Below are 27,546 nucleotides of genomic sequence, written 5' to 3'. Positions count from 1 at the left end.
CGAGCGCGCCCTCGCTGACCGAGCGCTCCGCCCCCGCCCCAGCCCGGCCCGCAGCGAACGGCACAGGAACGGAACACAACAGCAGCGCGCATCTGCTTAAGTTTTATTTACACAGGAATTGTTACTAGTGGTCTTAAAGGAAGGCTTGATCCTTCTATTTACAGTTATATACAGATTTATAGTTGAAAAGTAAGAAAACTGTACAAGATAACACAAAAATATAAGACAAATCGGATCCAATTAAAGTAGTGAATACATAAGTTAAGAAAATCTGACATTTACATTTCAAATTGTAATGTTATGAGTAGCATATATGTAGTTTTTAAACCAGATAGCAATGCAAGTTACACCACACTAAATCTTTACCCCGATTATGCAGACTCTGCTTTTAAAACACCGGACAACTGGAAGCCTCCTGCACTTAAAAATACATAATGGTAATTTTTACTTGATTTCCAGAGGGACCAGTTACAAAAACCCACATGTAAGGAATTTATTTACATTAAATAGTAGCAAAAAATGGATCAAGAGAGTGCAAGTGTTCCTCACCTGCAGTGCTATCCATTTTAAATTTCTGTCCCCTACAACCACAGGTTGTTGTACAGCATCTTCAAGAACAGGAAATGTTTGAAAATATTTGCCGTGACACATACAGTATGACCTTATGTCTCACAGTTAAAAGATGTTAAAGAATTAAGTTATCACTAAACCAGATGCTTTTTGGATTTCAGTATTGCACACAAATAAAAAGACAGTTTCAAAAACAATTCTGTGTCTGCATTATTTCCAAGTGTTAAAAGTGGCTGCTTCTTTGAAAACACAAAAGCTGTAAATAGCCTTGTCATTTTCTAGTGTTCACCATTACATACAAGTATTTTTTAGTTGGAAATGGCTCAACAAAATAAAACTTCTGGTGACAAAACCCTTTCACAGAATACCTACTCCATTTACTTCACAACCAATACACCAAAACAAATGCTTAAACACCACTTGCTTTGAAAGCTGTACAGTGAAAATAGCAGCCCTGTTCTTACCACTGTTCAAAATTCATATTATTTTTGCTCTAGGTTTGGGCACAATACATCTATGGTTCCTGAGTTAATTACATTTGCCCAGACTGAAGAACGAAGCTGCAACTTAAAAAAAAACAACCAAACAAGTAAGTAAGACAATACCCCTTCCCAAATTTTAACCACCTTGCACATAAACATACCAAACCACCTTATTTGGTCCTCAATACTTGCAAATCGTTAATTGTGGAGGTAATGTTTGTACCAAAGCATTTCGTTTGGATAGCAGTTCAGGGGCCTTAAGATTTAGCAGTTCCCTCATCCCCTCTAAAAAGTGCCTTTGCGGTATTTGTAAAAACAGTTATGCCTCAAAAACTTTTTTTAAAGTACCAACAGAAGTTATTACAAATGTTTATTGCATTGAGCTGATTCTTTTAAAGTATTAAATATGAACTCCCCGCTTCTCAGTCTCATAGGTTTTAGTATTCTGTGTGAAATCAGATCTTCCCATGGCAAAAATTAATACTGGCAAAAGGGTGAAGATTTCATCAGTTCATTACTCCACTGAGAGCTGTGTCTTTTTTCCATCTCATTTTCACATTTTCTATAGTGCTTTTTCCATACAGAAGTGATGTGAAGACTTCTTTGTCATCAAGTGGTTTTCCACATTTCCAATTGACCTCCACATTAGCTTTTTGGTGCTGGGCTATGGTTCTTGTCCCCTTCTTTGTTGTCCTTCATCAGTGAGGAAAAGACCTGAAAAAGTAAATTATTTGATGAAAATAAAAACTGCCAGTGTTTTAATACTATCAAGATTAACCACCACAATATTAGCATGGAGATTAATTTCCAGAATGAGACACTAGAAAGGAAGTGCCCATGGCTCAGGAGTCAGACAAGCAGCATAAAATAGTTATGAAGAGAAGAGCCCCACATATTCATGTGCTGACATGTCTGATTTAACTGATATATATATATATCTCTCCAAGAAACTCACCTGTGCCCATTTTTTGTTACTATTCTGCATCTGAATAGCTGCAATACAACTAAAGAGCTTTTCTGATGTAATATCTTCTGGAAGTTTTGTTAGAAACTGTGCTATATGAATAAAGTCCATCTGTAGGAGAATATCTTCATATAACCGCAGGATTCCTAATCCTGTCCTGAACAAAAATTCTTCTCCATCTCGACAGAAAACATCCCAGACACGACAGGCCAGATCAAGTGGTAATGACTTGCTGTAGAGTGTAAAAATCCTACAAATGAGTAAAAAACAAACAAATAGGAACAGTTACAACTTATTTCAGAAAAATGGAAAGACAACTTCCTTTAAATCTCAGTTACATTAGTTCAGTGTAAGCAGATGACAAGTTATTTCATACAATCTTATTTTTTTCCCCTATTTCAATGATCCACAAGTCTCCAGTTTTTTAAATCAGGACTTGTACTCTGAAACCCATCTGTTTTTATGCAACAGGAAATCCTCCATTTGAATGTCATCTACTTCAGAAAGCTCTGGCTAAAGAAATTACAAACCTCTTAGTACTCAGAGTATAAAACACACATAAGCAACAAAGATCACAACTGTGTAACCTAACCTTTCCCATTTAAGCCATATTGTTTAACAGCTCTGTTCATCATTTGTTTCCTAAACTAAATCTAAAGCCATAAATCATCTCAATAGAGGGCTGCATCCCACTAACGTACCAATGATAAATCAATAGCTACATTTCTGTGATACATTTTTGAATTTCTATCCACATTAAAATCACAAAAATCTAATAATAATTCTATATGAAGCTCATCCTTATACACACAAACAGATAGTCTGTCTTTGACAGCACGCCCATGATTCATGGGTGCCTGCATTACTACCTTCCATTACAAACAACACAGCTTGCTACTCTCCGCTTTAGAACATTCGTTACTTCAAACTGTTCACTGTATTTTCAAGTTTATTCCTCCCCAAACCAGGTCCTAAATTTCATCCTCCCTCTGTTTTAAAGTCTCTATTCCTATAGTTATACTTCCTTCAGTAGCTGACTATGCTCATTTCATCAAGTCACTTACAATCACAGTACACCATACTACTATGGTGTAGTAGCCTCCTCTCCCCTACTTATGTCACACAACTGCAGCAACAAGAAAATGAACACAGAGAACTCCTGTTTGTCTCATTTTCTAACTGAATACATCCCTTCTAATAAAGCTTGAAGCCTGCCAGAGGAACTGCAGTTGCACAAAACAGTTCATCATGATTTCACAAGACCTACTGAATGCCTTTTTTAATGCTTTATTTCTAGTGCTGAAAAACCTATAGCAAAATAGACAGTGTTCTGACAGTTCTAAGGCTAGGTTTTCTATGTTCTGTGAACTCACCAGTCTATCAAATATATGTCTGGAGTAAGACTGTATGATTTGAAATGAAGAAACAATTTAGGTAGATTTTCTTCAAAAAACACTTCAAAGGCTGCAAAGTATTTCAGCATCTGTAGAGATAGTAAAGCACATCATAAGCAAAATGTTATGTTTCATTGTAGAAGAATGTTTAGTTGTAAACCAACACAAACCCCACCAAGAACTGAGAATGTCAGCACAATGTGACTCCTTAGGATAAGTAAAATTATTAAATGCTTCTAGAAGAGAAATCAAAACATGAGAATGAGTTTTATGGATTAGTATCTGGTATTCTCAGTTTTGTAATCACAAGTTAAAGTTCTCCATTATTCAGTAGGACAAAAGGAAGTCATCAATAAAACAACTATTCTTCAAGTCAAAAGAACGTTACGGTTCAAAACTGGAAACTCTGTGCATACCATGCTGTGATCCACACGGAAAAAGGCCAGCTGGCATGGCTTGTTTAGAAGGTTAGCAAAGGCAATGAAAGCATCTGCCTCTTCCAGGTTGAGAATGAGCACAGCAGCAATGAAGGACATCCCTTGTACCTTCAAGTGGGAAAAGCATCAGGCAAATATAGGTGAGTAGGTTCAGTACATCTTTGGAAATGGAAATATTTACTGTTTGCAATTTATCAAATACCATTGCATAACATTTCCAGATGAATAGAAACAACATGGATAAATTACTTTTATGCATGCAATCAATTTGATTTCAGCAGTTCAGACGCTCTGGGAGGTCTCATGACCACAAGTCCTCAGGATTTGAAATACAAGAAAGTTAAAACCACACAGGGTGAATGCAGAGCTCATGAGAGACAAAACCTGGCCTCAAGTTCATTGTTAAATTATGGGAAAAGCAGTCATGGAGAAAAACTTCACATATGGGACAGTTTAGACCCAGACAGATATGTTGGAATTGAGACAAAATTCTGTTTCAGAACAGTCAATACATGTCTCTCCACTTGCCAAACCGTATTTTTTCAAATATATAAAATTACTGCTGGTGGTTAGCTGCAATGCAAGTTTACATTTTTCCACCATTACTCTCCCAAAACACTTTAGCCTGCAATAAAAGTGAAGAGCATGATTCTTGTAGCTAAGTGATGATCTGAATACCCATTATGCTAACAATAATTTTACCAAATTCAATTGCAATCATCTTTATTCCACTGTCTCTAAACATTCATGCTGCCACCTCCTCATTAAAAAAAAGAATGCACTCAGCATTTTAACCAACTAGGGAAAAGAATATTGATATGCATCGGAAATAGTCTATCAGCTTTTCATTTCTGGGGGATAAATAGGTGTGGAAATAAGATTACATTACATTTACTGCCATATTAACATTAAAAAAAAGTGATGAGAAATATTGAGACTAGCTGTATTTCTAATGAAAAAGAGAAGACTTATCCATGAAAAATTACTTATTTTCCTTTTGAAACTCTACCCTGGGAACAAGCAGTCTCAGAACCTGCAGAGTTTGTAATCTCACTTAAAAAATATGGGAGAGTCTCCAAAAATGAGGTCACAGATGACAGAATTCAGGCCTAAAAACATTTGAACATGAAAAACCGACTAGTTATTTATGCAGAGTCCCAAGCATATCTGATTTAGAGAGGAAGACACACCCTGTGCTAAATAATGCTTTGTTGCATGGATATGACTTAAAACTTCTCAAGTGTTTTTGAGCCCCAAAGCATTAGAGCTTGTGAAAGATGTTCCTAGATACCCCCAGGAACAAAGAAGAAAAAAAATCCTTCTCTTAATTATTGGTCATTATTGAAATGCTTCTGTAAGCATTATTGAAAAGCTTCTGAGAGATGTTAGGTTTAGTTGGTTTGTTCAGGGGATTTTGACAGTTATTTTTTGGGGTTTTTTTTGCTTGTTTTTAAACAGAGTAATGTTCACTAAAAACTGTCTAATCTTCACTGAACTCAGAGGGAGTGATTATTCTGTGTCAGCAAGACACCAAGGAGGAGTTTCTGGATTTTAGGATGTGCACTAGTGAAGCAGGGAGTATCACTATGGAAATGGCAACAGTGGAAGCAACAGTAAGAACAGTGAAGTGCTAACTGGAAGTCCACTAACGTCTTATGGAGTTTTTTTCCTGTGGATACTCTGTCAGAACTATAATGCCTTGTGAACACATCCATTTAAAATTTTCCATGTGAGCCAGGTAATACACCCATCACTGACATTCAGTACATTTTCAGCTATTTCATTATCTCTAAGAACTACCACCATGGTGACTGCTAGGAAATAACTGCCAAAGTTTATTTAAGTGCTAATAGCATAAAGTTTAGAAAACCTATTTACTTAATATACTTTAATACATGACATCTTAAGCTTATTTGCTATGTTATAAACATTTTACATCAAATACTTACATATCCCACGTCTGGTCTGTAACATGTATATGCTCCTAAAACACTATGCAGGAGATCATGATAAGGACCACCCTAATAGGAGGAGAGAGTGGAAGAAGAAAAAAAAAAAATTATTTTCAAAATCATATTAAAAATATAGGAAAGGAACAAGCTGATATTTTAAGATGCAAGTGAGCCAGTGAATTGTTGCTTTATTCACATCTAGAATAATACCATTTTTTACTCCAAGCATTACCACAAATGCTTTCGAGATGTTAAAAGAAAAGTAACAACAAACCTATGAAATAATTCAGTGGAAATCAGTACATAATGGAAAATGAGGATATCTGGTACAGATCCAAGGTTGGTCTTTCCTTTTCAGAGACAATGGATATTTTAATACTTAGCAGCACAAGTTACCATATTACAATATTATCTGTTATTTTATATACATGCATGTGCACATATTATAGCTATATAAAAATCATAAAGCCTGAAATGGTGTACTAGAAAGCATCAAGACCTCTGTAGCAGTGAGAATATTCTCATTTCTGCCTGTAGTTTCATAATCATTAATAGGAATCTCCTATTAATGATTTTCAAGGAGAAAAAAAACCTCTTATAGTCCATCATTAAGTCTCTACTTTATTCTCACTTAAAAACATTTAAGAAGTCCAAACAGCTCCTAAAAATATTCTGTATTTGACCAGTTGTATTTCTTTTCTTGTTTAACTATTCAGAATTCTAAAGTTGTCATAACTAAATTTAAAGGAATCTCACCTTCTGGAAAATATACAGGGATGGAAATGTGCGTGATATATCCAACTTAATTAGCTCCAGACTGGCCTCACGATCAGCAACAGAGGCACCTGCATCTGCAAGCAAAACCAACACCTATTAAAGCTGATAAATTCTACAAACTTCAGAACAAAACTCCTGCAGGCACATAAAGATAAAGAAGGCAGCATTCACTCAAGAACCACCAGAAAAAATTCTGCTGACCCTTGAATAGGCCATAGGGACATGATACAAACACTAGTGATGATGTGGGGAAAAAGGTAGCACCTGGGGAAAAAGCTCTTTCAGAGGGCTTAAATCAGACAAGAGCCAACTGGAAAGCAGAAGATGACGATTTGATGAACAGGCTAAACAGAACCTGCTCTGCTGAAGCCTGGAAAGCAGCATTTCATTCCAGTCTTCCTAAAACTATGATAGTTGGTCTTCCAGACTTTGATACCAAAGATTAGTAGTAAGCATTATCAGCTTGCTTGCTTTTCAGCCAGAGATGAAAATTCTATCACTCTCAAGTTTTCCCTTATTATTACATTTCCCAGGACATCCGGCACAATTAAAATAGCCCTTTCTCCCTTCATTCCCATCCAGAACTACCACCTTTCCAAGAGAAACAGATTACCTAAGCTTTCCCCCACAGACAGCCCACACCCCCACAACAACAGAACAAGGAAACTGCCACCCCACAGACCAAGAGGCATTACAAACATGTTTTCCAAGGATAAGCATATTTACAGTCATGTATACACAGAATTTTTTATAAATTGTTTGTCTCTAGACAACCTTCAAATGAATCACAGAGGTATCCCTATGGAAGAACCAAATAATTTACAGTCAAACTGGCTATGGCAAGTGCAAACAACTGAAGTAATGGAAAAGACACTATCACAGGGCAGCATTAAAAAAAATATTTATCAACAGCACAAGGAGTTAACCTTTATAACAAGGGTATATCCAACGTTAAAAACATCACTGATACTATTTTTCACAGAAAGAACATCCACAGGAGACAGCAAAACTGCATTCTACACACAAGAGTGCTAATATCTCCACTTCATAGATTTGGGAGGAAAGGCCACCTGGGCAGGCAAGGAAATAGAAGTGGGATCTGAAATGTGTCATGTTTCCTATTTTTCACCTCTCAGTTTCAGAACTAAAAAATAGAAGATTTTTGTTCTTTCCCATAATCGTGGAAGGGATACCAACTAAGGAGAAGCCATCTAAGGAGAGCTAAGCAAGAGCATGTACTGTAATGTAGTTTCCTATTTCTTCTTTTTGTATTTCATCTAACATTTTCATGAGAGCTGAGTCTTGGTATTTCAGAGGAAAACATTAATTTGAAAGTAGCACATGCACTACTTTAATGTGTCATTTATTGATACAGTTAGTACTGCCAAGCCCCTTACTCATTGACTTGTTGAAAGACAGCAAACATTTAAGTAGGGAATGACTTCGAGAATTTTTAACAAATATTCCTAATGCTGCAATTGCAGAGGAACTTGTGAGACTTCCTGGGTTTGTAAAAGTGAATTGAGTTGAGTTGTTGAGCACTCAGGAGATCTCACCTTCTGTGTCATTCTCAGAACTTGTCTCACTGAAGCTTTTCCATCGTTCCTTAGCTCTTGACAAGAAGATTTCATAAAGTTCTGCAAGAAAGCAAAACAAAACCAATAACCAAAAAGGAAGTAGTAAGAAAAGCACCCATCCAAGATAAAAGCATGCTAAGTATTCTTGACTCTGGTTACTTGGTTTCATCACTGAGGGCAGGAGAAGAATCTATTAGATGTTTACCACTATACACAGTTTTATAGTGTGGACTGTATTGTGCTTTCTGCTGAGGTGAACATGCTAATTATGACAGGGAAATCATGCCTTACATGATTCAGATTTCTATTTTTGTGAATAAAATGCTTACAATTCATCATTCATTAGTTATGAAATAAAGCAATTCCCCTTTTCACCCCCTTAAGAAAGCAAAGCTACAAATTCTCAATTTTAAACATAATTATTTTCTGGGGGGAAGCACTACCTTAATTCTTTTAATACTAAATGTTTATGTAAGCAGGTTTTGAACCTTGTTTCCATAATTTATGAGGCTACAATGTCTAATTGTAAAACACAAATGTTCCTAACCTTGCAAAATACATTTCTTCAGGAAAAATATACCCTGATTTATATTTTTTTAAACAAAACTGTACCTTTTTCTTTGAAAATAACCAACTTAATTTAGCATTAACATGTGATCTGTTAGGAACATACCAGGAGTGATGTTTAATTCGTTTCCCACAGCTAGACTCCAAACCTTCCCACGAACACTTGGGGGCAATCCCTGCCACCACAGCTCTCGAACTCTTCGGGTAGCACGCCTAATATATGGAAGCAGGGAGAAGAAAGAAAGAAAAAAGGCACATATTGCACATCTTGTTTTCTAAAATCACTGGGCAATTTACAAGCAAAATAACATACTATTTACCAAATCAGTATTCAAGGATCTCTGTGTATGCTAAAGCCCCATTAAAAACCCCCAAACATTCAGCTCCCAGAAAGCACGTTTCATGTTGCTCTGTAATGACCTCACACTATATCATGGCAACAAAAACTGACTTCTTGACAACACAGAAAAGGAAAATAAGGTATGTGGGTCCTCAGTTTCCAGAGGAGAAACAAACCACGCTTGCCTCATTTACAAAATAGAACTTTACTTACATGCCTTCCCAGTTAGGTAGTATTTCATTGACCCAAATCACCATAGCACTAGCGATATTCTCTTCTTGCTTGAAACGCTCTCTCATTATTTTTTTCCTTTTATGTGCTTCTTTAATTTCTGTTAGGCATAACATGTTAATAATTCTGTATTAGTGCACAGAAATTATTAGGCAAGTTTTTCAGCTATTACCCAAGTATTTGGGTGTCTAAAAGATCAAGGGTAAATTACAGTTGCACATACTATTTCTGTTGATTGTAGGTGTATTTCTCTGGACATTTTTTATTTTAAGCTAAGTTGTTCAAATACAGTGATTTAGACAAGCAAAAATCAGTTTAGGAAACTCAGAGAATTCTCTTCTGCAGTACACAGGATGACTAAAAAGCAAGGACATCATCAGCGCTGTTTTTCCTCTCATGATTTTCATACCATATTCTATCTGAGCCTTATTTATTACTTAGACTAATCAGCAATATTTATAGATAATTTTATTATTTAAAAGTGCAATTCTACACCCATTTTAAAATTATTCAAATTTTACTGAAGCTTCCACCTAAAAGGATTCTGTATTTTCTTTTCTGGAAACAGGACCTAAAGACCTAAGACAAAGTCACAATGCTGAACAAGAGAACAATGTCCTGCCTTCTGTTAAAAAAGGATCATTTGTAGATTCCTCCTATTAAAAAGGCTAAAAGAAGGACAGAGCAGTGCTCTCCTGACATCACTTAGAACCACTGTGAAACTGCAAGACATTTTCTATTTAAGCATGCATTAGACACATCAAGAGAGTAAACATGCCCTCCCTGGTAAACAGATATGGCCGACCAGCTTAATCAAGTTTTTACTGAAGCTTTGGGTGTGTAGCAACAGTTAATAAACCAGGGCACACACATGAAAACACTACACATGGCTGAACCTCCAAAGATGCTGTTAGTAAAGAACACAGACGACAGATCACAACTTAAAAGATACACATCACAAGAGCAGAGTGAAATGCATTGTCAAATGCCATGGATTTCTTATTACATCTTTCAAAGTAAGCTGCCATGAATCCATAGAGGATCAATCAGTTCAGAAGATTGTATCTCTGACAACAGCCCAAGTAAAACATGCAGCACAGGTTCTTAAAATAGCTTATTCCCTGAATACTAGGCACAAGACTACAAAAGCCCTTTCAACAACTATTCATAGATTGACACAGTACCAGATACTACAAATCTGTTTTTTAAATTAATCATGTCTAGTGGGAGTAAAAAGGTTCACACAGGTACAGCTGATTGAAAAATAACCCCAAAGTTTTCATCTCTCTTCACATTGAAATTGATCTGAAATTCTTAAGAAACCAGATCTTTAAGCAGTCAGCTTTATTATACTTTGGCCCTTAGTGGCAACTGTAGCAACACAGCTTGAACAAAGAGTCCAAATATCCAGAAAGTTTCTAGGTGACCACATTATGTAAGTACCTTAACAAAAAAAAAAAAAAAAAAAAAAAAAAAAAAAAAGGAAGTTTTTCCTTAAAAAAGTAAATGAAAGGTTAAGTTGCATTCTGAACCCAGCTACATTCATTGTAGCAGAATAACAATTTTGTAACTGAGCTCTGTTTTAAACTGCGTGCCCCTATGCACCACAGAATAACCCCGATACTAAACAAGAGGTTCTTTAATGTATCTACTTGCCTACAAGCCAGGATTTACTTTATTTTTGCTGCAGAGTTGAGAGGAATTACAGTGATTATTGGCAGTTAACATACCTCGTTTTTTTGCTTCTGCCACCATCTCATCATATTCTTGTCGATGACGTAAAGCCTCCTCCACTGATTTGGCAGGAAGATTTCTGAAAACAAGTTGTTCCTGAATTCAATACACACAAATGACATTCTGGACCATTTCAGAACAGGTTTAAATTTGGTTTCTCTCTAAGGTGAATTCCGGGGTTGTCACACTGCCAGTGTTCCAGTGACAGCTGTAGAGAACTACTAGATGTTTGCTGCTCCTGTTTTTGGTTCTCCTAGAGCTTCCCCCAAAGTAAGGTTATTAAATTTGTTGAACACCTGGAATGATGCTCAAATGAAGTGACAAAAGGGAAATGCTGATATACCATATAGTTATTTATTCCAATGCATTTTTGCCCATGTGTATTTTAATCATTAAATATACCTGCCTGTTGATACTCCAGTTGTTCATATGAAATCTATGATGACATATTTTCAATAAAAGGTAAAGGTTTTTAATCACTGTAGTTAACCCTTTAAAACTCTCACAAAAGATGATAGGTTTCCCAAAGGAAGAAAGGCTAGATCACTACTGATGTCAGAGCTAAAGCTAAGGAAGCTTGGTGCAGTCTAAAAGTTCACCAGATAAAAATGTGTTTGTTTTTCGGCTGCATAATGATCCCCTAATTGCCAAACACACTACCTCCTGACCAAGGAAACTCACTTCAAACCAAATTAGAACACAGTGTTTGGTCTCAGCCTCTTACCCAATCTCTAGTCTACTTTGGTCCAAAATAAATACAAAACAGTTTTATCACTTTAATATTAAAAAAGTTTTCTCTCTCCTCTCATACAAGCAGACAGAATCACTTATTAATATTGTCAATGAAAGTGAGTGCAGAATATATTTTCAAAGGCTAGACTGCAGCAAGACATTACACACTTGGGATAGCACTCCAATTTGAAACAAGTGTCATTTGCAAAAGTATATTTATCCTAGCTTGTGAATTGTAATACTATGAAAGTAAAGAAAAACATCAGCAATCCAGTTATTGCATATCTTACTCTCTACCATACAGTAAAAGAAATAATGCATTTATGAAAACAAATACTCATAGCAACCCATAATTCCATTCAGGATATTTCTGTCTTAGCACAGAATGAGCTTATATACCCCTAGAGAGAATACTGAAAGAAACACGAATATGTTCTATTTTCCATTTCCTAACTGGAAGTGATTAGAGCAAACATTTAACAGTGCCATCACAAGCTTTTTCATGGTGCAATTTGAAAGTGTTGCTCCATTTGTTTTCCTCAGCTTGCGTTCCTAGTCAGCAGGTCCTTTCTCTTTTCTTCAAATTGCTGAAGACTGTATAGCTGAAAATACTGACCAATTTATTACCCATTTTTCATTACTATTCTTATTTGTACTTAATGTGAGTTTTGTTACATCTTCACCTTCTGTTTCCTTGCCTTCAGGTGCACTTTTAGGCATTACCTACCTAATGTTTTTTTATTAAATTGATCAAGAAAATTACTGAAGACTTTGAGGATGCCCAGAGCATGGCCACAGACAGCTGTGATATACAGTAGATAACAGAATGGTGCCTCCATTACAGTGAGAAAGAATTCCTCATATAGACCGTGATACACTTAACAAATACTTCTGGAAGTATTTGTTAGGCTATTATGTGGGACAGAATAATACAAAGATTCTTTCACACAAGACGTGTGAATTTTAGCTCATCAGAAATGTATCTAAAATTCAGTCATTCAGTTGCACAGCAGAATCATACTTACGCTGGTCGATCCTCCAGAATCAAAGCAGTAGTTGAAAGTGGTTCAAATTCAATATTTTTACGTCTTGCTGATGGGGGTGGAGGTTTATACATTCTTCCTGTCCGTGCTTCATATTCCTAAACAACATTATTGATAAAAATTAAATTTCAACTTTCAGCCTCACTCCAAATTAGTAAGCACAGTATTACTTAATGCATAAATAATGTCATAGGAAATATTTTAACATTACTTAATAAGACAGCAAGCAGCAAACACTAAAACTTGAAATTGCTGATAGCAACAGTGCAGCTTTCCAGGACTGCTAAGTAAAGATGAATGAGAAAGCAGTTTCTTGTATCAACTTAACCTTTGATCTATTCTAGTTCAATATTACAGCTGAGCATCCCAGGATCAGGTAGTAAAGAAATCTGCATAATCTTCCCAGCCTAGCTAGTGCACAAGTATATGAATATGTAAAGTTGACAAAAAAAAAAACCCAGCACTAACAACAAAGACCACTAATCAAGAACATCTGTCTCTCCCAGTTTCTTCCTCCTGATTCTAGCCCCCTTTAAGATCCAGTACACCTCATGTTCCTGAGGCCTTTAGCAACACAATCACACCCACATTAACCAGAACCACCTACACTACACTCAGTGACAATATACCAGTATTTATCACTACAAGTCTGTTTCATGTAATTTCCTTTCTCCGAGGTTAACACATGCAATCTACTTAGAAAGAAATATTTAACTGCTTTCAATACACACAAGATTCTGAGGAAGAAAGAATTCTAACCCTTTTACCACAACAGCAACTCAACAAAACAGAAATATGACACAATATTTAGGAAAAAAGCTCAACGGAGCCAGATAAAAACCTCAAATCTCACATCCCCTTCTTTTTAGCCTCTGTAAATAAAAATGTGCTACCAAATTAATGGAATAATATGCATCAACACTATTCAGCACATACAAACAAGTACCTTGAACAACTGGACACAGAATTGGTAGAGTTCTGTTGTAATTCACACAAGCACAAGAAAAATCAAAAAAAATCCATGTTCACCATATGAATGAATACACATATTCTTAAGCCTAAATTATTTCATTCCACTTAAAAACAGAAACAACATCTGTACTCCTGTCATGCTGTATACCTCAGGACACTCCAGTACATTTGTAAATTAGGAATGTATCCTGTGATAACACCTCGAGATCAGCATCCAGCCTGCCATACAGTAGCAATGCCATCCCTCCTACTCTTGGTAGAAGTTCTGATTTACTTCCATATTCTCCTTTGTAACAAGAGCCACATAATCAAGTTCATTTAGTGGTCAGAGGTGAGAAAGCTCAAACATCAGCAACCTTTCCAACATCGCTACATATCTAACTTGTATGCAAATTTTTAAGAAAAAAAAAAAGAAAAAAAACCACTGCAAGACGTACATCAGAAACAAAGCCACTTACCTTTTTTAATACAAGCAATACATGTGAACAATGCTAGTGCTTCCAGCTATCACCTGTGCTAAGAACTGATACACTATTTCCAAAGCAACAGAGAAAGAAAAAACCCAAAAATTAAAAATTCTTCAACAGAGATTTTCACAAAAGGCAGAACTCATCATCCAACTGTGTTTCTGAAAGTAAGTACACATCATGAACAGTTGGGTTTTGTAAATAGAGATCACATGGGCAGAGAAGGAAAACTATAAGTGTTACTAGAAAGAGTCAAAACAGAGACAAAAATAGCCTCAGGCTTAAACTGTCATGGCTGCCCGTTCCCCAAATTGAAATACATTCCAAAGTATCAGAACCTTCCAAAGGAAGAGGCTTTTTCCTCAAAAAGCCTGTGCTCTAGAAAACTTATTTGAAGATTAGATCCCACAATCATCAGATGTCTGGAGGACTTACGCAAATAAAGTACCAATTTTTTTTCTGGAATACTTTGTATGACTAGATGTAAAGAATCCAATATCCTTAATGGTGCATTTGATGCAGAATCTAAAAAGCTTGAGCTGACATTAAATTTCACTTTGAAAGATGTGAGCTAATACTCTCCCATAACAAGGTAAAATACAGTTTAAAGTCAAATGTCTTGTCACTTGCTTAATATGCAGGGCATGTGCCAGAAGACAGAACAGTTGACAGCTAAGATTCAAGATTATGTAAAAACCTGTATATGTAAAAAAATTATTTTGGAAGTGTCACATGTATGGTTTCACAAACTTAAGAGAAGGTTATTTTTAAAAATCTTTATTGCAACGTATCAGGCATTTATTGAAAATTCCAGAACACTTCACAATTACAAAATAAAGAAAAGCAAATTTCAGCTTTAATATAAAGTAAAACCAGTTATCTTCTTACTATGTCTGGAACTGCAGCCTCTTATCCACTGCCAATAATTAACCCAGTAACAAGCTGAAACCATGTTTTTTCTGGAAAACACTGTGACAATATACTTAAGAGTGCTTTGGTATGTGGAGGGACTTGCATTTCTGGTATTTATTCTTGCAGAGATATAGATAAGCCTATTAACCTACAGACAGGTAACCAGGGCTGGGAAAATGTCTTTTTCTTATAAACTGCATTTGTTTAAGAAGATAAAAATATCTCGAACAGTATCTTCTTAAAACAAAACAACAAAAATCCCACCCAAAAACCACAAACCCAACCCCAAAAAAATCCACCACCACAGCAAAGAACACCACAAAAATGCCCTGGTGTTCTAAGAGAAAAAAAAAAAACCAAACCAAAACAAAAGCCACAGAGGTCTTTATTGCTTGCACCTTTTAGATATCTACACGGAAAACATGCAAATCTGAAGTTTCAGTCATCCTTCTGCTGAAGTACCATAAAGGACAGACCATTGAGAATAATTTTAGGTATCGCTAAACAGCACTGGATTGCTCTGTGTAACATTTATAAGTAACTGCTCATAGCCTCTTCTTCCAACACGTAAGCCAATGTCCTTACAGAAAGGAATTCCAGCTGCATTGCAGCATTCCAAAAGCATTAGGAGACCTGAAGTAGGGTATGCTTGTTGGGATAAAATATTTAGCTAAGTGTGAACACAGGGATTCAGTGTTAGAAGACAAACTTGAATCTACAGAGGCCAAACTATACAGCTGTAAAGGAATAAATACCAACCATAAAATTTAACATGAATCTGGAATTAAGTTTGATCTATTTATGATCCAGCAACAAAAGTTGAACTCCTGGGAAGGAGTGATAAAAGCCTTTGGTTACAAGGACTGTGGAAGTTCTCACAGTACCAATTATACAGACAAAACACCAAACATCCAATTATGTTTTAAGTATGCTGGAGGAGAAAGGCATCTGACATGTAGAGAATTTATGCAACTAAAGAACACAACACTGAATAAACTTCCCCTATCTTAAGGATTGCCTCTATTTAAAGTAGATGTCAAGGCATACTAATACTCCAGTTAAACATCCTGTGTATGACAGTTTCTTCTAACATGCTTTCTCCTCTCTAATGCTAAGCCTGATACTAAAACAGATTTTATTCAATCAACTGTGACTTCTGCTGACTAAAGAGAATGGGGATTGCCATATATTGTGCAAATGGTTTTAAACCTCTCTCCTCTCTACACACGTGACTGCAGCAGATGGGTCTATGAAACATCTATATGATTATTTTCAAGACGTACAGCTAACTAGATATATCATCAGAAGGATTATATGCTGTCATTTGAATTAAGGTTGATCATCCAAGAATAGAAGCATTAATAGAATCACCTAGGAGTGCATCCATGTAAGAAGAATTTCTGCTAATGCATAATCTTACACCAGCATGCACGCTGCCTCCAGGTTAAATGTTAAAATTGCTGAGCTAGCACTGACTACAAGGTGATTATAAACAAAGAAGTGTTTACAGCAAGAGTAGATGTCACTGAAAAATTCTGTGAGTCATAAACTAGACACCTTCCCAGAAATAAGAATTCCAGATGCTGTCAGGACAGGCAGAACAGTACATTCTTGCCTAATTTGCAGGTGAAATAGAAAGAATAAATATATTGATGGAGAAGAAAATACTAATCTTCCCACAGTACAAAAGGACAACCAAACAGACACTTAAGAGTTTCTAGGACAATCTTCCAAAGTTAACACCATCCACCTTCAATTCTTTGTTTGCTGTATTTTTTCCTCAATTGGATATTTAATAAGGTGCATCAAGTTTCATCTTCTTTTGTTTATGAGAAGCCACCAGCCCTGGGCTCAATAAAGACATGCTGAGAGTGGTCAGGCCATGTAATGTGTACCACAGGCATCAGAATCAACCAGCAGTTACGTGACTGCTCTGTTTCACAGTTCCATAGAACTAAAAAGCCAATCTGTGCTATTCATGTTTAGCATAGAGTGCAGAATTACATAAAAAGTTTACAAAGTAATGGACATGTGCAATTTCAGAAGGATCCCAGACACAGCAAATAAATAATGTAAAATGTAACAAAAATTTCAATAGCTATGCTTTTCTAGGTTTCCAATTTCACATTGGAAATAGTGATTAAAAGCATCTGGAGTTCTGAAGTGCCACTGTTAATAGGTTGTGTGGCTTAGTGACAGAAAAAAGATTCTAATATATCAATTTTCAAATTTAATAAGGTGTTCAAAAATACTACACATCAGCCTTTCAACTTTCACCATTAAGTAATGAGGCACAGCAAACATAGAAGTAAATTACTGTCAAGCTCTGTGATTACCTATTTCTTGCTATTCAAGAACATGCAATATAAACAGTAAACAATAATACTCTATCACTTCAAGTTGTTAGTGAGATTCACATGTGAAACTTGTTTATTTTACTAATGGTTTTTAATGAGTTGATGGTTAGTGCCATAAAATATTCATGCTACTGTGAAAATGTGATGTTTGTTCTATTTCAATGAGTGCTACACAGTCCCATGCACGGCATCGAATACAACTAGAAAAAGTATATATTAAATTTCATACCCCTGCGTTTAATAGACTGAGAGCAGATATCGACGCAAGACTGCCAGAACTGTCATCCTAATAAGAAAAACAGAAGCAGAGCCTTAGTGAACAAATGAAGGAAAAGATCATTACAATACAGCAACATGCAAGCCAAAATTTAAATTCACATGTAGAGTATTTATCTTGTGTGTTTGAAAAAACACGGATGTGTCTGTCCCTCCTCCTTTTCCAGCTCTCGAAATAGACACATATACAAAGCCTTCCCACTCGCGCAAGATCTGTACAGACATCGACTAGATTGTTTTTCTGGTTTAATTGATGTTTTATGTTTTCAGTACTCAGCACCTTTGCCCAAAGGGATGTTTTTTCCTTGGTGCTTCTCCAGGTGCATGACAAAAGGCAGTCCCTGATACACCCTGTGTCTCCCTAGTACACACTACTCACAGATATTAGTCTTACTTAACCACTAGCCTTGGAAGGTACACACTGTTGGAAAGGAAAAACAAAACATTGTCCCCTGCTTCCCCCTGCCATGTTATAATCAGTATTTCTAAACGGAAAGCTCAAAAGTGGGCTACACCTCAGCCTTAGTGGTGAGCTGGTGAGAACTGAGACGTATCTGTAAGGCTTTGAGAAACAGTCACTTCCATTAAAAGTAAGATTCTAAGCACCACTCAAGCAGCAAGGCAACCAGGTAAAAGCAAGCCCAGCTACAGAAGACCCTGTACAACCACGGCTCTGCAGATTTCCAATCAAAAGTCAAAGCTGGTTTTATAACAGAAAGATAAGCCAAGCTAAAAGATGGGGTGCAGGGGAGGTGACAAACACAGCCCACTGCTTTTAAGCATTGAATTATACCGCCTGGAAGAAGGAAAAATCAGATTTTTATCATGAATTCAACAAAATATATCTACAGTGTTCTGTACCATGCATACCCCAATAACAGAAATAATTTTAATGTCTTTCTTCTCCCTTGCCATACTATTTTTCCTTTCCAATACTGAAGTACCATGCCAGCCTTGGAAGGATAAGGTTTATATTAAAACAAACCAACAAAAAAACCCCACAACTCCACACTTTACAAAAATGTCCATGAAAGACAGCAGATTTACCACCTGAACCTATCCTTTTGGAATTTGATACAGCCTGCCTAGATGATAATTTTGCTATCTCAGCACCTCAAGCTCAGCAGCATGTCTGCTTAACCCACAAATGCTCAGTTCTTTAAGAGAAGAAAAAAATCCATGTATCATGCTTTGCTAAAGAAATTCAAAGGCCCCATAGATGGGGATGGATCCCATAAAGAGAATCCAGCAGACCAAAAAATAAAATATCATGTCCCACCAAATCAAAGCAAAATAAGTTCTATAATTTTATTACCTCAATTTATATTCTTTGTTTCCTCCAAATACAGCAACTGTCAGGAACAGAAATGAAAATACATACAATGCCTATGCTTTATTTTTCAAGCCTTAGCAAACGAAAGGTTGCTTCAATACTCTTTGTAGATGTCTTCAAAGACTTTGTTTTTTAAAAAAAACAGCAATCAGAAGAATTCACATCAGCAGACTCAATACCTCCATGTTATTTTCAAAACACTGATTCCCCATTTCATTTGTGCCACCAACATAGCACTGACACAGTAAGAAGTTCTCCTTAACAACATTCCCTTGTCAAACTGGGAATGTCCTGGCAGTAAGAGCTGAACTGTACTTTACAGCCTTTATGCAAAACAAAAGAAAGCATTTGTCACTCTGAGGTCCTACCAGTTTCATTACCATTTACTGACAAGATCATCACTGATGAAATCTAAAACTCTGGGGAATGTCTTTGGTTTACCTCTAGAATAGATATTTTATTAACTACATGCAATTCTCAAATCGTGGGAAATTTCTTGACAATCTGAACTGCTACAGCATTTACAAAGAAAACCATCCCAGCCTCCTCACTGCTTCTGGTAGGACTAATTGTTATTCAGGTGTTACAGGTTCCTTGCAAGACCCAATACCCCCATTTATTATCTGTCCTTTTTCAAGGCAGTTTGTTACCAATGTGTTTCTACCCTGTATCTGGCAAACAGGCAGAAGTCTTGCCTTTCTCTTTTCTCCAGTAGTAGTTCAAGGTGAGCCAACATGACCTCTAAATAACAATCTACTTAAGAACCACTCCTGTGAAAAAGCATTTTACAACTTCTCTGAGAGAGTCAGTCCTTGGGTTTGTTTACAATTTTTACATTGTTTGTTTACACACATACACATTTTTATAAGCATTAAGAGCTTTGTGCACTTCTAAACTCTAACAACCAAGTTTGGAGGGAAGAGTTAATATTGCAAGCTAGAAGGTTTGAGTCATACAAAAACCGATTCAAAACACATCTGCTCCTCTGAAGAGAAGCCTCTGAAAACCCTTGTCCCTGGGAAACCACGGGAATTCTGCCGAACCAGTGACTGCAATTTCTCCATTAGATCTCAGACTGGAGATAACAACACTGGAAAAATACGCAAGTGAAGACACTAAAGTTTTTTAGCCCTCAAGTATTTATTTTTTGTAAAGATTTCAGAGCTACCCCAGCACATTTTCAGAGGTTAGATGTAAAACAGTGACCCAGTCAAAGCTAGTATTTACAGGCCTAAGATTAAAGCCTTCCATTTTGTACACAAGGTGACAGCTATTGGAAAAGATGGCTTCACTTCTGAATAAGCAGTCATTTCTAAATTCACTGCAAGCTTTTAATGGTGTGGCAGATTTAAGTAGAAAAGAAGCTTTTATTTTTCCACTTCATTTAAGGCTGCCACTGAGAACAGTGTTATTAAAACTGCTGATAAAGCTAATTTGGTGTATATTTTACTTTTTTTAAATTTTGCAACGTGTAATTGCATATTTTGAGTTTACTTTAATTCAGGCATATTAGAAAAAAACCCCACCATACTAGGGTAATTTAAACAAATTAATAAAATTAATAAAAGGTATGCATGCCTGCTTTAATAAAGTAAGCTAAACTTAATGACTTAATATTCAGAAAAAAATTTACCATAGATTAAAAGCTCTTTTCTTTAACCGTAAGCACAAAAACTGAAATTGAGCTTGCCTTTTTAAACAGAACTCGGACTTTAGTGAATACATTCCAAAATGTTATATATCAGCCCACAAGTCTGTTTCTGCTTTAAATGCTTCTGCATTAAAGTATTTCAGCAGTCTAATTTAAAGCAGATTTCTGTACAGACTGAAAAGAATTTACCAAACTCATCATTAATGACAACATGCTTCTTATAATAGCTAGTTTTATTAGCTGCAGTTCATGAAAAAAGGCACACTTCCTAAAACCATCAAATGTATTTGACATTTGCAGTCCTGGGGAGTTGTTTTCCCTTTTCAAAAAAACAGTGAAGGAAAGAAGCCCAGAGGAAGGAGATGTCCAGCAAAAGAGTTGGCCTCAATCACATCCTGCTTGGGCAGTTCTAAATCCAATGAGAGATGAGCATGCCAGCAGCTGCGAGCGGGGAGATGCAGCTGCCAAGAACTTTCAACCTCTGACCCAGTTTGAGCAAGCGCATCTCGCCCGAGGCAGCGCAGCTGCGGGGACCGTGCAGGCAAACCCCACAGGCTGCTGTGCCACAAAAACATTCATCATCTTCTACACGGGCTAAGAGGCTTGCAAAGAAATAATTTGCAATAATATTCATGAGGCAGTCTCTGAAGGCACAGCTGGCTGGCATCGTCATCTGAAAAATGTCTGAAACAGTATCCGCAATCAGGTTTCCAGATTTTCTTGGAGGTTATTCAAGATATTACAATCACTACCTGACTTCTCTGGAGAGGCACATGCAGCAGTGTCTAGTTGATAGACAGTGACTGGGAGCCACAAGCATTCATTTAAATGTAATTAGCAATTTACTACATCATCCTTACCATAACAAAGAGAACAAAGGAGGCTTCCTTCAGCCGGGATGGAATAGGGGCACAGAAGCCCTACTAGAGTCTTTTGGCTGTAAATCTACAGTGACGCAATTTCTCAGTTTTACTAATATGAAAGTACTTCATGCTTCATGATATTGCCATAAAACTTCTATGTAAGTATTATCCTTATCCAAAAGACTTCCTCATCCTATTAATTGCAAAGTTTTTCCTGTTGTGAGTTAATTTTTCTTGCAACAGGGCTTCTTAAAATCTCATCTTCTACACGCAGGATGCTGACTCATTACTGAGTTTCCTTAATCAAGTGTTTATTTGCACCCTCCCAAAGCTGGCTACTGACATCAGCAGAGTGAAAGGACCATGTCCAACCATGAAAAATAATGTTCGGGAACGGCAAGATTTGTGGCTAACAATAGACTACCATAAACTCCCTCACAGGCAGCTTTCCTACTGCCTTGTAGTCTTACACCTAAAGTTCTTTGTGCAAAAGCTGGCTAACAAGAAGTAACCATGGTTCTGACCACAGAGAGCTAGAAAAATTGGGGGAAAATGTGGGGTTTCTGTTTCAGAACACATTTGATTCCTCCACTCTAATTTAGAAAGTCGAAGTACAGCTTTTGAGACACACTCCATGCAGGTTATGAAGTAACCTGACAGGTTCACAGAACTGCATGTGAACAAAACATATTAAGCTTGAATCATATTTCTATTAGCTTCTTCAAGGCCTTATATTCTTTTCACTCACATTTTCTGCCTAATGAGGAATTAGTCTAGAGACTACAGTCAGCCATTTGAAAGTGAAGATGCTATTCCCCACTGATCTTCAATAACCAAGTGTGCCTATATTCATTCTAACCCATCACCAACTTAGCAAATTTGAACATTTTTCAACGAAAGAAACCATTGGCTTTTCTTCAAAGGCATATGCACAAGGAGCTATATAGTAAATTCTAAACACACGTGCAAGACATTTGACATATACTAACTATGGAGACATAAGGGTCATTTCTCAGTTTAATATCCAATTTCCTTAGGTATGTAGCTCTAACTGTGTGCAGAGCATACTGTCAGGCTGGTTCCCCTTTGGTAACTGTGCCTCTTAGCTCATGAGGCTTTATCTAAAGACCATGCATGCTTTAGCCAAATAGAAAGCTAAAAATATTAGCCATTACTGATACTTTACTCAAGATCATGTAAATCCAGCAGTGAGTCTAATCTGGCAAACATTATAGCACAAACCACATGACTAGGAGCAACTCAATCATGGTTAAAGATACATTGTTGTAATACATTTGCTTTTCTGACACTTTGGAGAAGTTAAAAAAAATGGGAACACTACAGTTTAAAACAAACACAATCACTGAGGGACAATGGAACAGGAAAGTAGGACAATTTCTTCAGATCATCATCTTCAACAGGTTTCCCAGGAAAGCTGTGAATGCCCCATCCCTGTCAGGTTGGATGGGGCTCTGAGCAACCTGGTCTATTAGAAGGTGCCTGCCCATAGCAGGGAGAGTAGATCTCCCTTCCAACCCAAACCATTCTATTATAACATGGTCTCCAGAACAAATATCTTCATTACTAGAAAACAGTAAGCAGATGACACGTTGCATTGTGCAGATTCTTCATTTCTCAGGATGGAAGAGACATCTGGATTTTACCACAGTATTTTCACAGCACAAGGCCAACAGCATCCACCTGCACGCAAACTAAGAATGCTTGCCCTCTCCCACCCAAAGAGGAAAAACATTCAAAAAGAAAATTGTATTTGAAAATGTACAAGAAGCATTCAGTTTACTTCACAGTATAAACCATAGAATGATGTGGGTTGGAAGGGACCTTTAAAGGTCACGTAGTTTCAACGGACAAGACTGTACTTTCTGTAATTTCATCATTTTCTTGCAACATTTTATTGAGTCACAAGTCCCACTGCATTGAATTCCTTCAAAAAGATTCTCTCGTTTTTCACTTTAGTTGCTCCCAAAACACCCTCTTTGCCATAAAGCTCTTTCAAGGAGATAACTGAACACTGCGTCATTCACAGCCATTTGCACCTGGCAAACACATCAGCTTATTTGGAATTCAAGAAAGGAGACAGAGAAAGCAGCTCTCAAGAGATTCAAGTTACTGTTTTAACCAACACAGGGGACATTCATATTTCTTATGTCAACTAATGTTTCAGCTTCAGGTTTGCATGCTAACATTACACCAAAGATACGTTACCAATTGCTCACCTGTGAAGACTGACATTTTAGTATTATTTTACCACAGACAGACTCCACAGGAACAAATATATGGAAGTGCAACTTTGTGACAGAGAAAGGAAATCAGAGGTACCTTTGTGAAGAATCCCAGTAGCTCCAAAACAAGTTCAATATACAATATTATTTTGCAACAAAGTATCTTGAGTGAAATTAACACTTTAAATTTAAAAAGATGACTTGTTTCAGAATTCCAAGCAATTTGTCACAAGTTACCTACATAGGAAGTCTTCCAGGCAAGGATGACTATGTAAAAGTGAGCCAGACTGCAGCATACCATGTTAAATAAGACAAAAATTTATGGGAAATTAATACAAGTTCTAATGTCTTGACAAAAACAGGTTACATTCTTTTTGAACATGTACCACCACCTTTTTGTAAGTACTTTTTGTAAGTACTGAGATGTACTGAAGAATGTACGAGCTAATCATAAAATACAAGATTCCTTAGTAATTACTATTATTTAAGCAAAGCCCCAAAAGAGTGCTCTCAGAGCACCCCATGGTCATACAACACCAATGTGGATATAACAGCAGAGAAATGCAGTGCCTGGGTGTCATTTTTACAATTTCCGTACCTAGAGTTGTGAGATGTTTACTCACCTGCTGGATAATTTTGGAATCTTTTGGAAGGTTTTCCCTGGGTGGGACTTTTCCAAACAACTTCCAACCAGGAGCACTTTGGACAGCAGGTTTGAGTTCCTTTGTCCTTTTAGTGAAAAAGTTTCTGAAAAGAGAGGAAGGTTTTCCTTTTGTTTATTATAAGCATATAAAAGTATATTGTGCCCACTTAAATTTCTTCAATTTCCCCGCCAGTTTATCACTTGGATGAACTGTAGAGATTTACTGCTCAGAAAATGCATAGTGCATTCTACTTTCAAATAATTAATTTGAAGTGGAGCATCTTTCATTACAGGTGCTTTGATGCTAATATTTGTACTTAACATTCAACCTTACCCCTAAACTACTTTATGCAGTATCAGAGCTTTTTTTAGTAATACCAGGCATTTCCTTAAATATAAACAGCATACAGCAGACTCTCAAACTTTTGTTTGGGGTTTGCTTTAAGTGTATCTTCCTAACTTATTGGGAGACTGAAATGAAAACAGCTGAAAAACGCTGTAATTGAAGAGGTTTTTTTAAAATGGTGAATTATTACTTCTATCAATCTTCTCACCTTCAACTTTCATAGCATGGACTAGAAAACCAGGGAACAATCACACAGCTTCGGTTTGGCAGATAACCTTTAGCAGTGCCTATAGCAATTACACTCAAAGAGCAGATGACTGCACTGCTCTTACTTCTTAGAAAGCCAACCATCACAAGACCGTGTTAGTGACCACTTGTCAGATACTCAGCTGTACTATTTGACTCCAATCACAAGCTCCCACAGAGCATGTTATGTACGAGTGCTTTAAAAATGAAAGAAGTGTATTTATTCTGAATATTGGAAAGTTACTTTCCAGAAACTCATAACGCAAAGGGATTAAAAGCTCAGTAGTCTGTAAGGTTATTTCTCAGGAAGCTTACCTCAGAGAGCAGAATATGGAGCACTTTTAGTGGAAGATGTTTTTGTACAGTGTTAACTAGCTAACTTCACACTCTTCTTCTGGAAAGAGATCCCAGATTTCTTCACTTAAAGTATTTGCTGTATTTTAAAATATAATTCCTTTTCAAATTGGATGCAGTCACGTACACACACAGCAAACAATCTGTTGGCTTTGCCCAGATAAAAGAAGCGTGATTCAACAACCACAATCTGGATGATAAGTGCTCAGGGCTCTTAAATTCCAGTGCTGTCAGGGTTTCTAGCCAGGCAGCATAGTTTTACAATTAGGAACTGTTAGTGTTTTTAAGGCATTGTACGATCTTCAAATACAAGCTATCTTTTTAGTTCCCAGAATGTTTTTTGTTATTTGGGAAACGAGCAAATGCCTGTCAAAAATCCCTTCTGTACAAGTTTGCGTGAATGAACTCTACAGACTGTATATTTGGCATAGTTGAGGATCTAGCCACCAGCAAACTGGAGAGATGGAGAAGTAGATACTGATAGAGCATGGAAGCCTCCCAAAAACTGGTAAGCTCAAGATTGGTGGTCCTGTGGAATCCAGGAAAAATCAAGAAACCCAGAACACCAAGACTCTCTTCACTCCATCTGAGGCCACTGCTGCACACTACTATCATCATCATCAACAGCTTGTCAAAAAACAAACAAACAAACAAAAAAACTGCATTCAAGAAGCAGTTGCTATAAGCAGACAGGGAGTACAGGACTACACATGCACACCTGATGAAAGAGAACACCATGAGAGATTTTTTTGGAATGCCCAGATGGAAGCTGTTGGTGTCTCAGTACACTGTGCCACTTCTGTGGAAGTCTCCCAGATGTTGTTCCAACCCAGTTACTGAGAAAGCACACTTGGGAATAATTGGTTGCATGGTTTGAATAGTTGTTTGTCATCAATGGAATCTAGTTGTTGCTATTAATAATAACTTAATTAACATGAGTTGTTCTAGTAAGCATTGGTTGATAACCACACATGTCACAACTCTGTCCCCATCAGAGAAACTTGCAATATCTTAGCCCATCCCTGTGGAAGCGAAGTAAGCACTCAGAAACTCCAAGACAGTGATTTCTGATATAAAGCCTGGAAAGGAGGAACAGTGAAAAAGACATGCCTTTAAAAAATACTATCCTCAGTCAATCCCAGGACTGCACACCATTAGTGAAATGAACAGATCCACTCAGTAAGACCAAAAAAAGAGTGTGCTTACATAAATAACAAAGGCTCATTTCACAAGTACAAGACACCTTTCACAGTGTTTTACATTGTCTTCAGGAGGGAAAGAAGAGCATTCAAAGAATCATCAACAAAACAAGACAGACGTTTTCTAAAGACAACATGCCACTATGCACTACCCCACAGCCTTGCCCTTAAATCTGCAACTTCTGCAGCAGCTGTATTTGAACCTAACTAGGGAAGACCTTTACCCCCAAAAGCAGGTATGCAGGAAGGTGCATTCTGGAGTACCATTCTTGACTTCATGGGTAGCAATAACCATCCAGTCTCTGTACCTACTATGGAATACCACCAGGATTACTTGGCAGTTGAACTCCACTGCTTCTAGCACTTGTAGAAGCTGAAAGCTGCATTTAATATTGATGGCAACCTGTCACTGTATCAAAGCCAGTTTATTATTAACCAGGAAGCTGGTAGATTTTTAAAAGGAAAAAAATGTGTAAACATACAGAAGGTTTTAATTAATATTTCTATATAAAAGAATTAGGCATGCTCATAGCTTTTATAAGTTTTCATTTTTAATTTTTTTTAAACAAATAAAACATTAAAACAAACCTTCCAGAATGTAGTCTGGAAGGAAAGAAGTTTTACTTTTATTGAGCACATATTCAATGAAGTCTGTTTCTTGTGAAGGCAGAAAGCTGGTAAAACTTTGTATCATGTCAGAATAAACTTCACATAGGAATTCTAATCCAAAAGAAACTAATGAGAGATTACAAATAAACTTTGCTGAAGATGAAAGGACACTTTTTAATACATTGTTTTGGCAGCTAACAGTATCACATTTGATGTGTTCTTGACAGCAGTAAAGCCTTACAAAAGCCCTGTTAAGGAACAGCATCTGTGAATGC

At 36.8% G+C, this 27,546-nt stretch overlaps 1 protein-coding gene across 1 annotated transcript; it reads right to left on the bottom strand.

Moving 5' to 3' along the window:
- Positions 1 to 86: 86 nt before the first annotated feature.
- TBC1D12 (TBC1 domain family member 12) lies at positions 87 to 27,077 on the bottom strand. The gene is made up of 12 exons (XM_017726042.1): positions 24,498 to 27,077; positions 12,783 to 12,898; positions 11,022 to 11,104; positions 9,274 to 9,391; positions 8,827 to 8,933; positions 8,133 to 8,213; positions 6,556 to 6,650; positions 5,797 to 5,868; positions 3,827 to 3,955; positions 3,390 to 3,499; positions 2,008 to 2,266; positions 87 to 1,766 (listed from the first exon to the last, which is right to left on the bottom strand). The coding sequence occupies exons 2-12, from the start codon at positions 12,872 to 12,874 to the stop codon at positions 1,698 to 1,700; spliced, it is 1,215 nt and encodes a 404-aa protein (XP_017581531.1). The 5' UTR covers positions 12,875 to 12,898; positions 24,498 to 27,077; the 3' UTR covers positions 87 to 1,697.
- Positions 27,078 to 27,546: the final 469 nt, after the last annotated feature.

The sequence above is a fragment of the Corvus brachyrhynchos genome, unplaced genomic scaffold, assembly GCF_000691975.1.
Source record: "Corvus brachyrhynchos isolate BGI_N302 unplaced genomic scaffold, ASM69197v1 scaffold61, whole genome shotgun sequence".
In the NCBI taxonomy this organism is placed as follows: Eukaryota; Metazoa; Chordata; class Aves; order Passeriformes; family Corvidae; genus Corvus; species Corvus brachyrhynchos.
The sequence above is the reverse complement of the archived record's forward strand: the minus strand, read 5'-3'. Positions and strand labels throughout refer to the sequence as shown.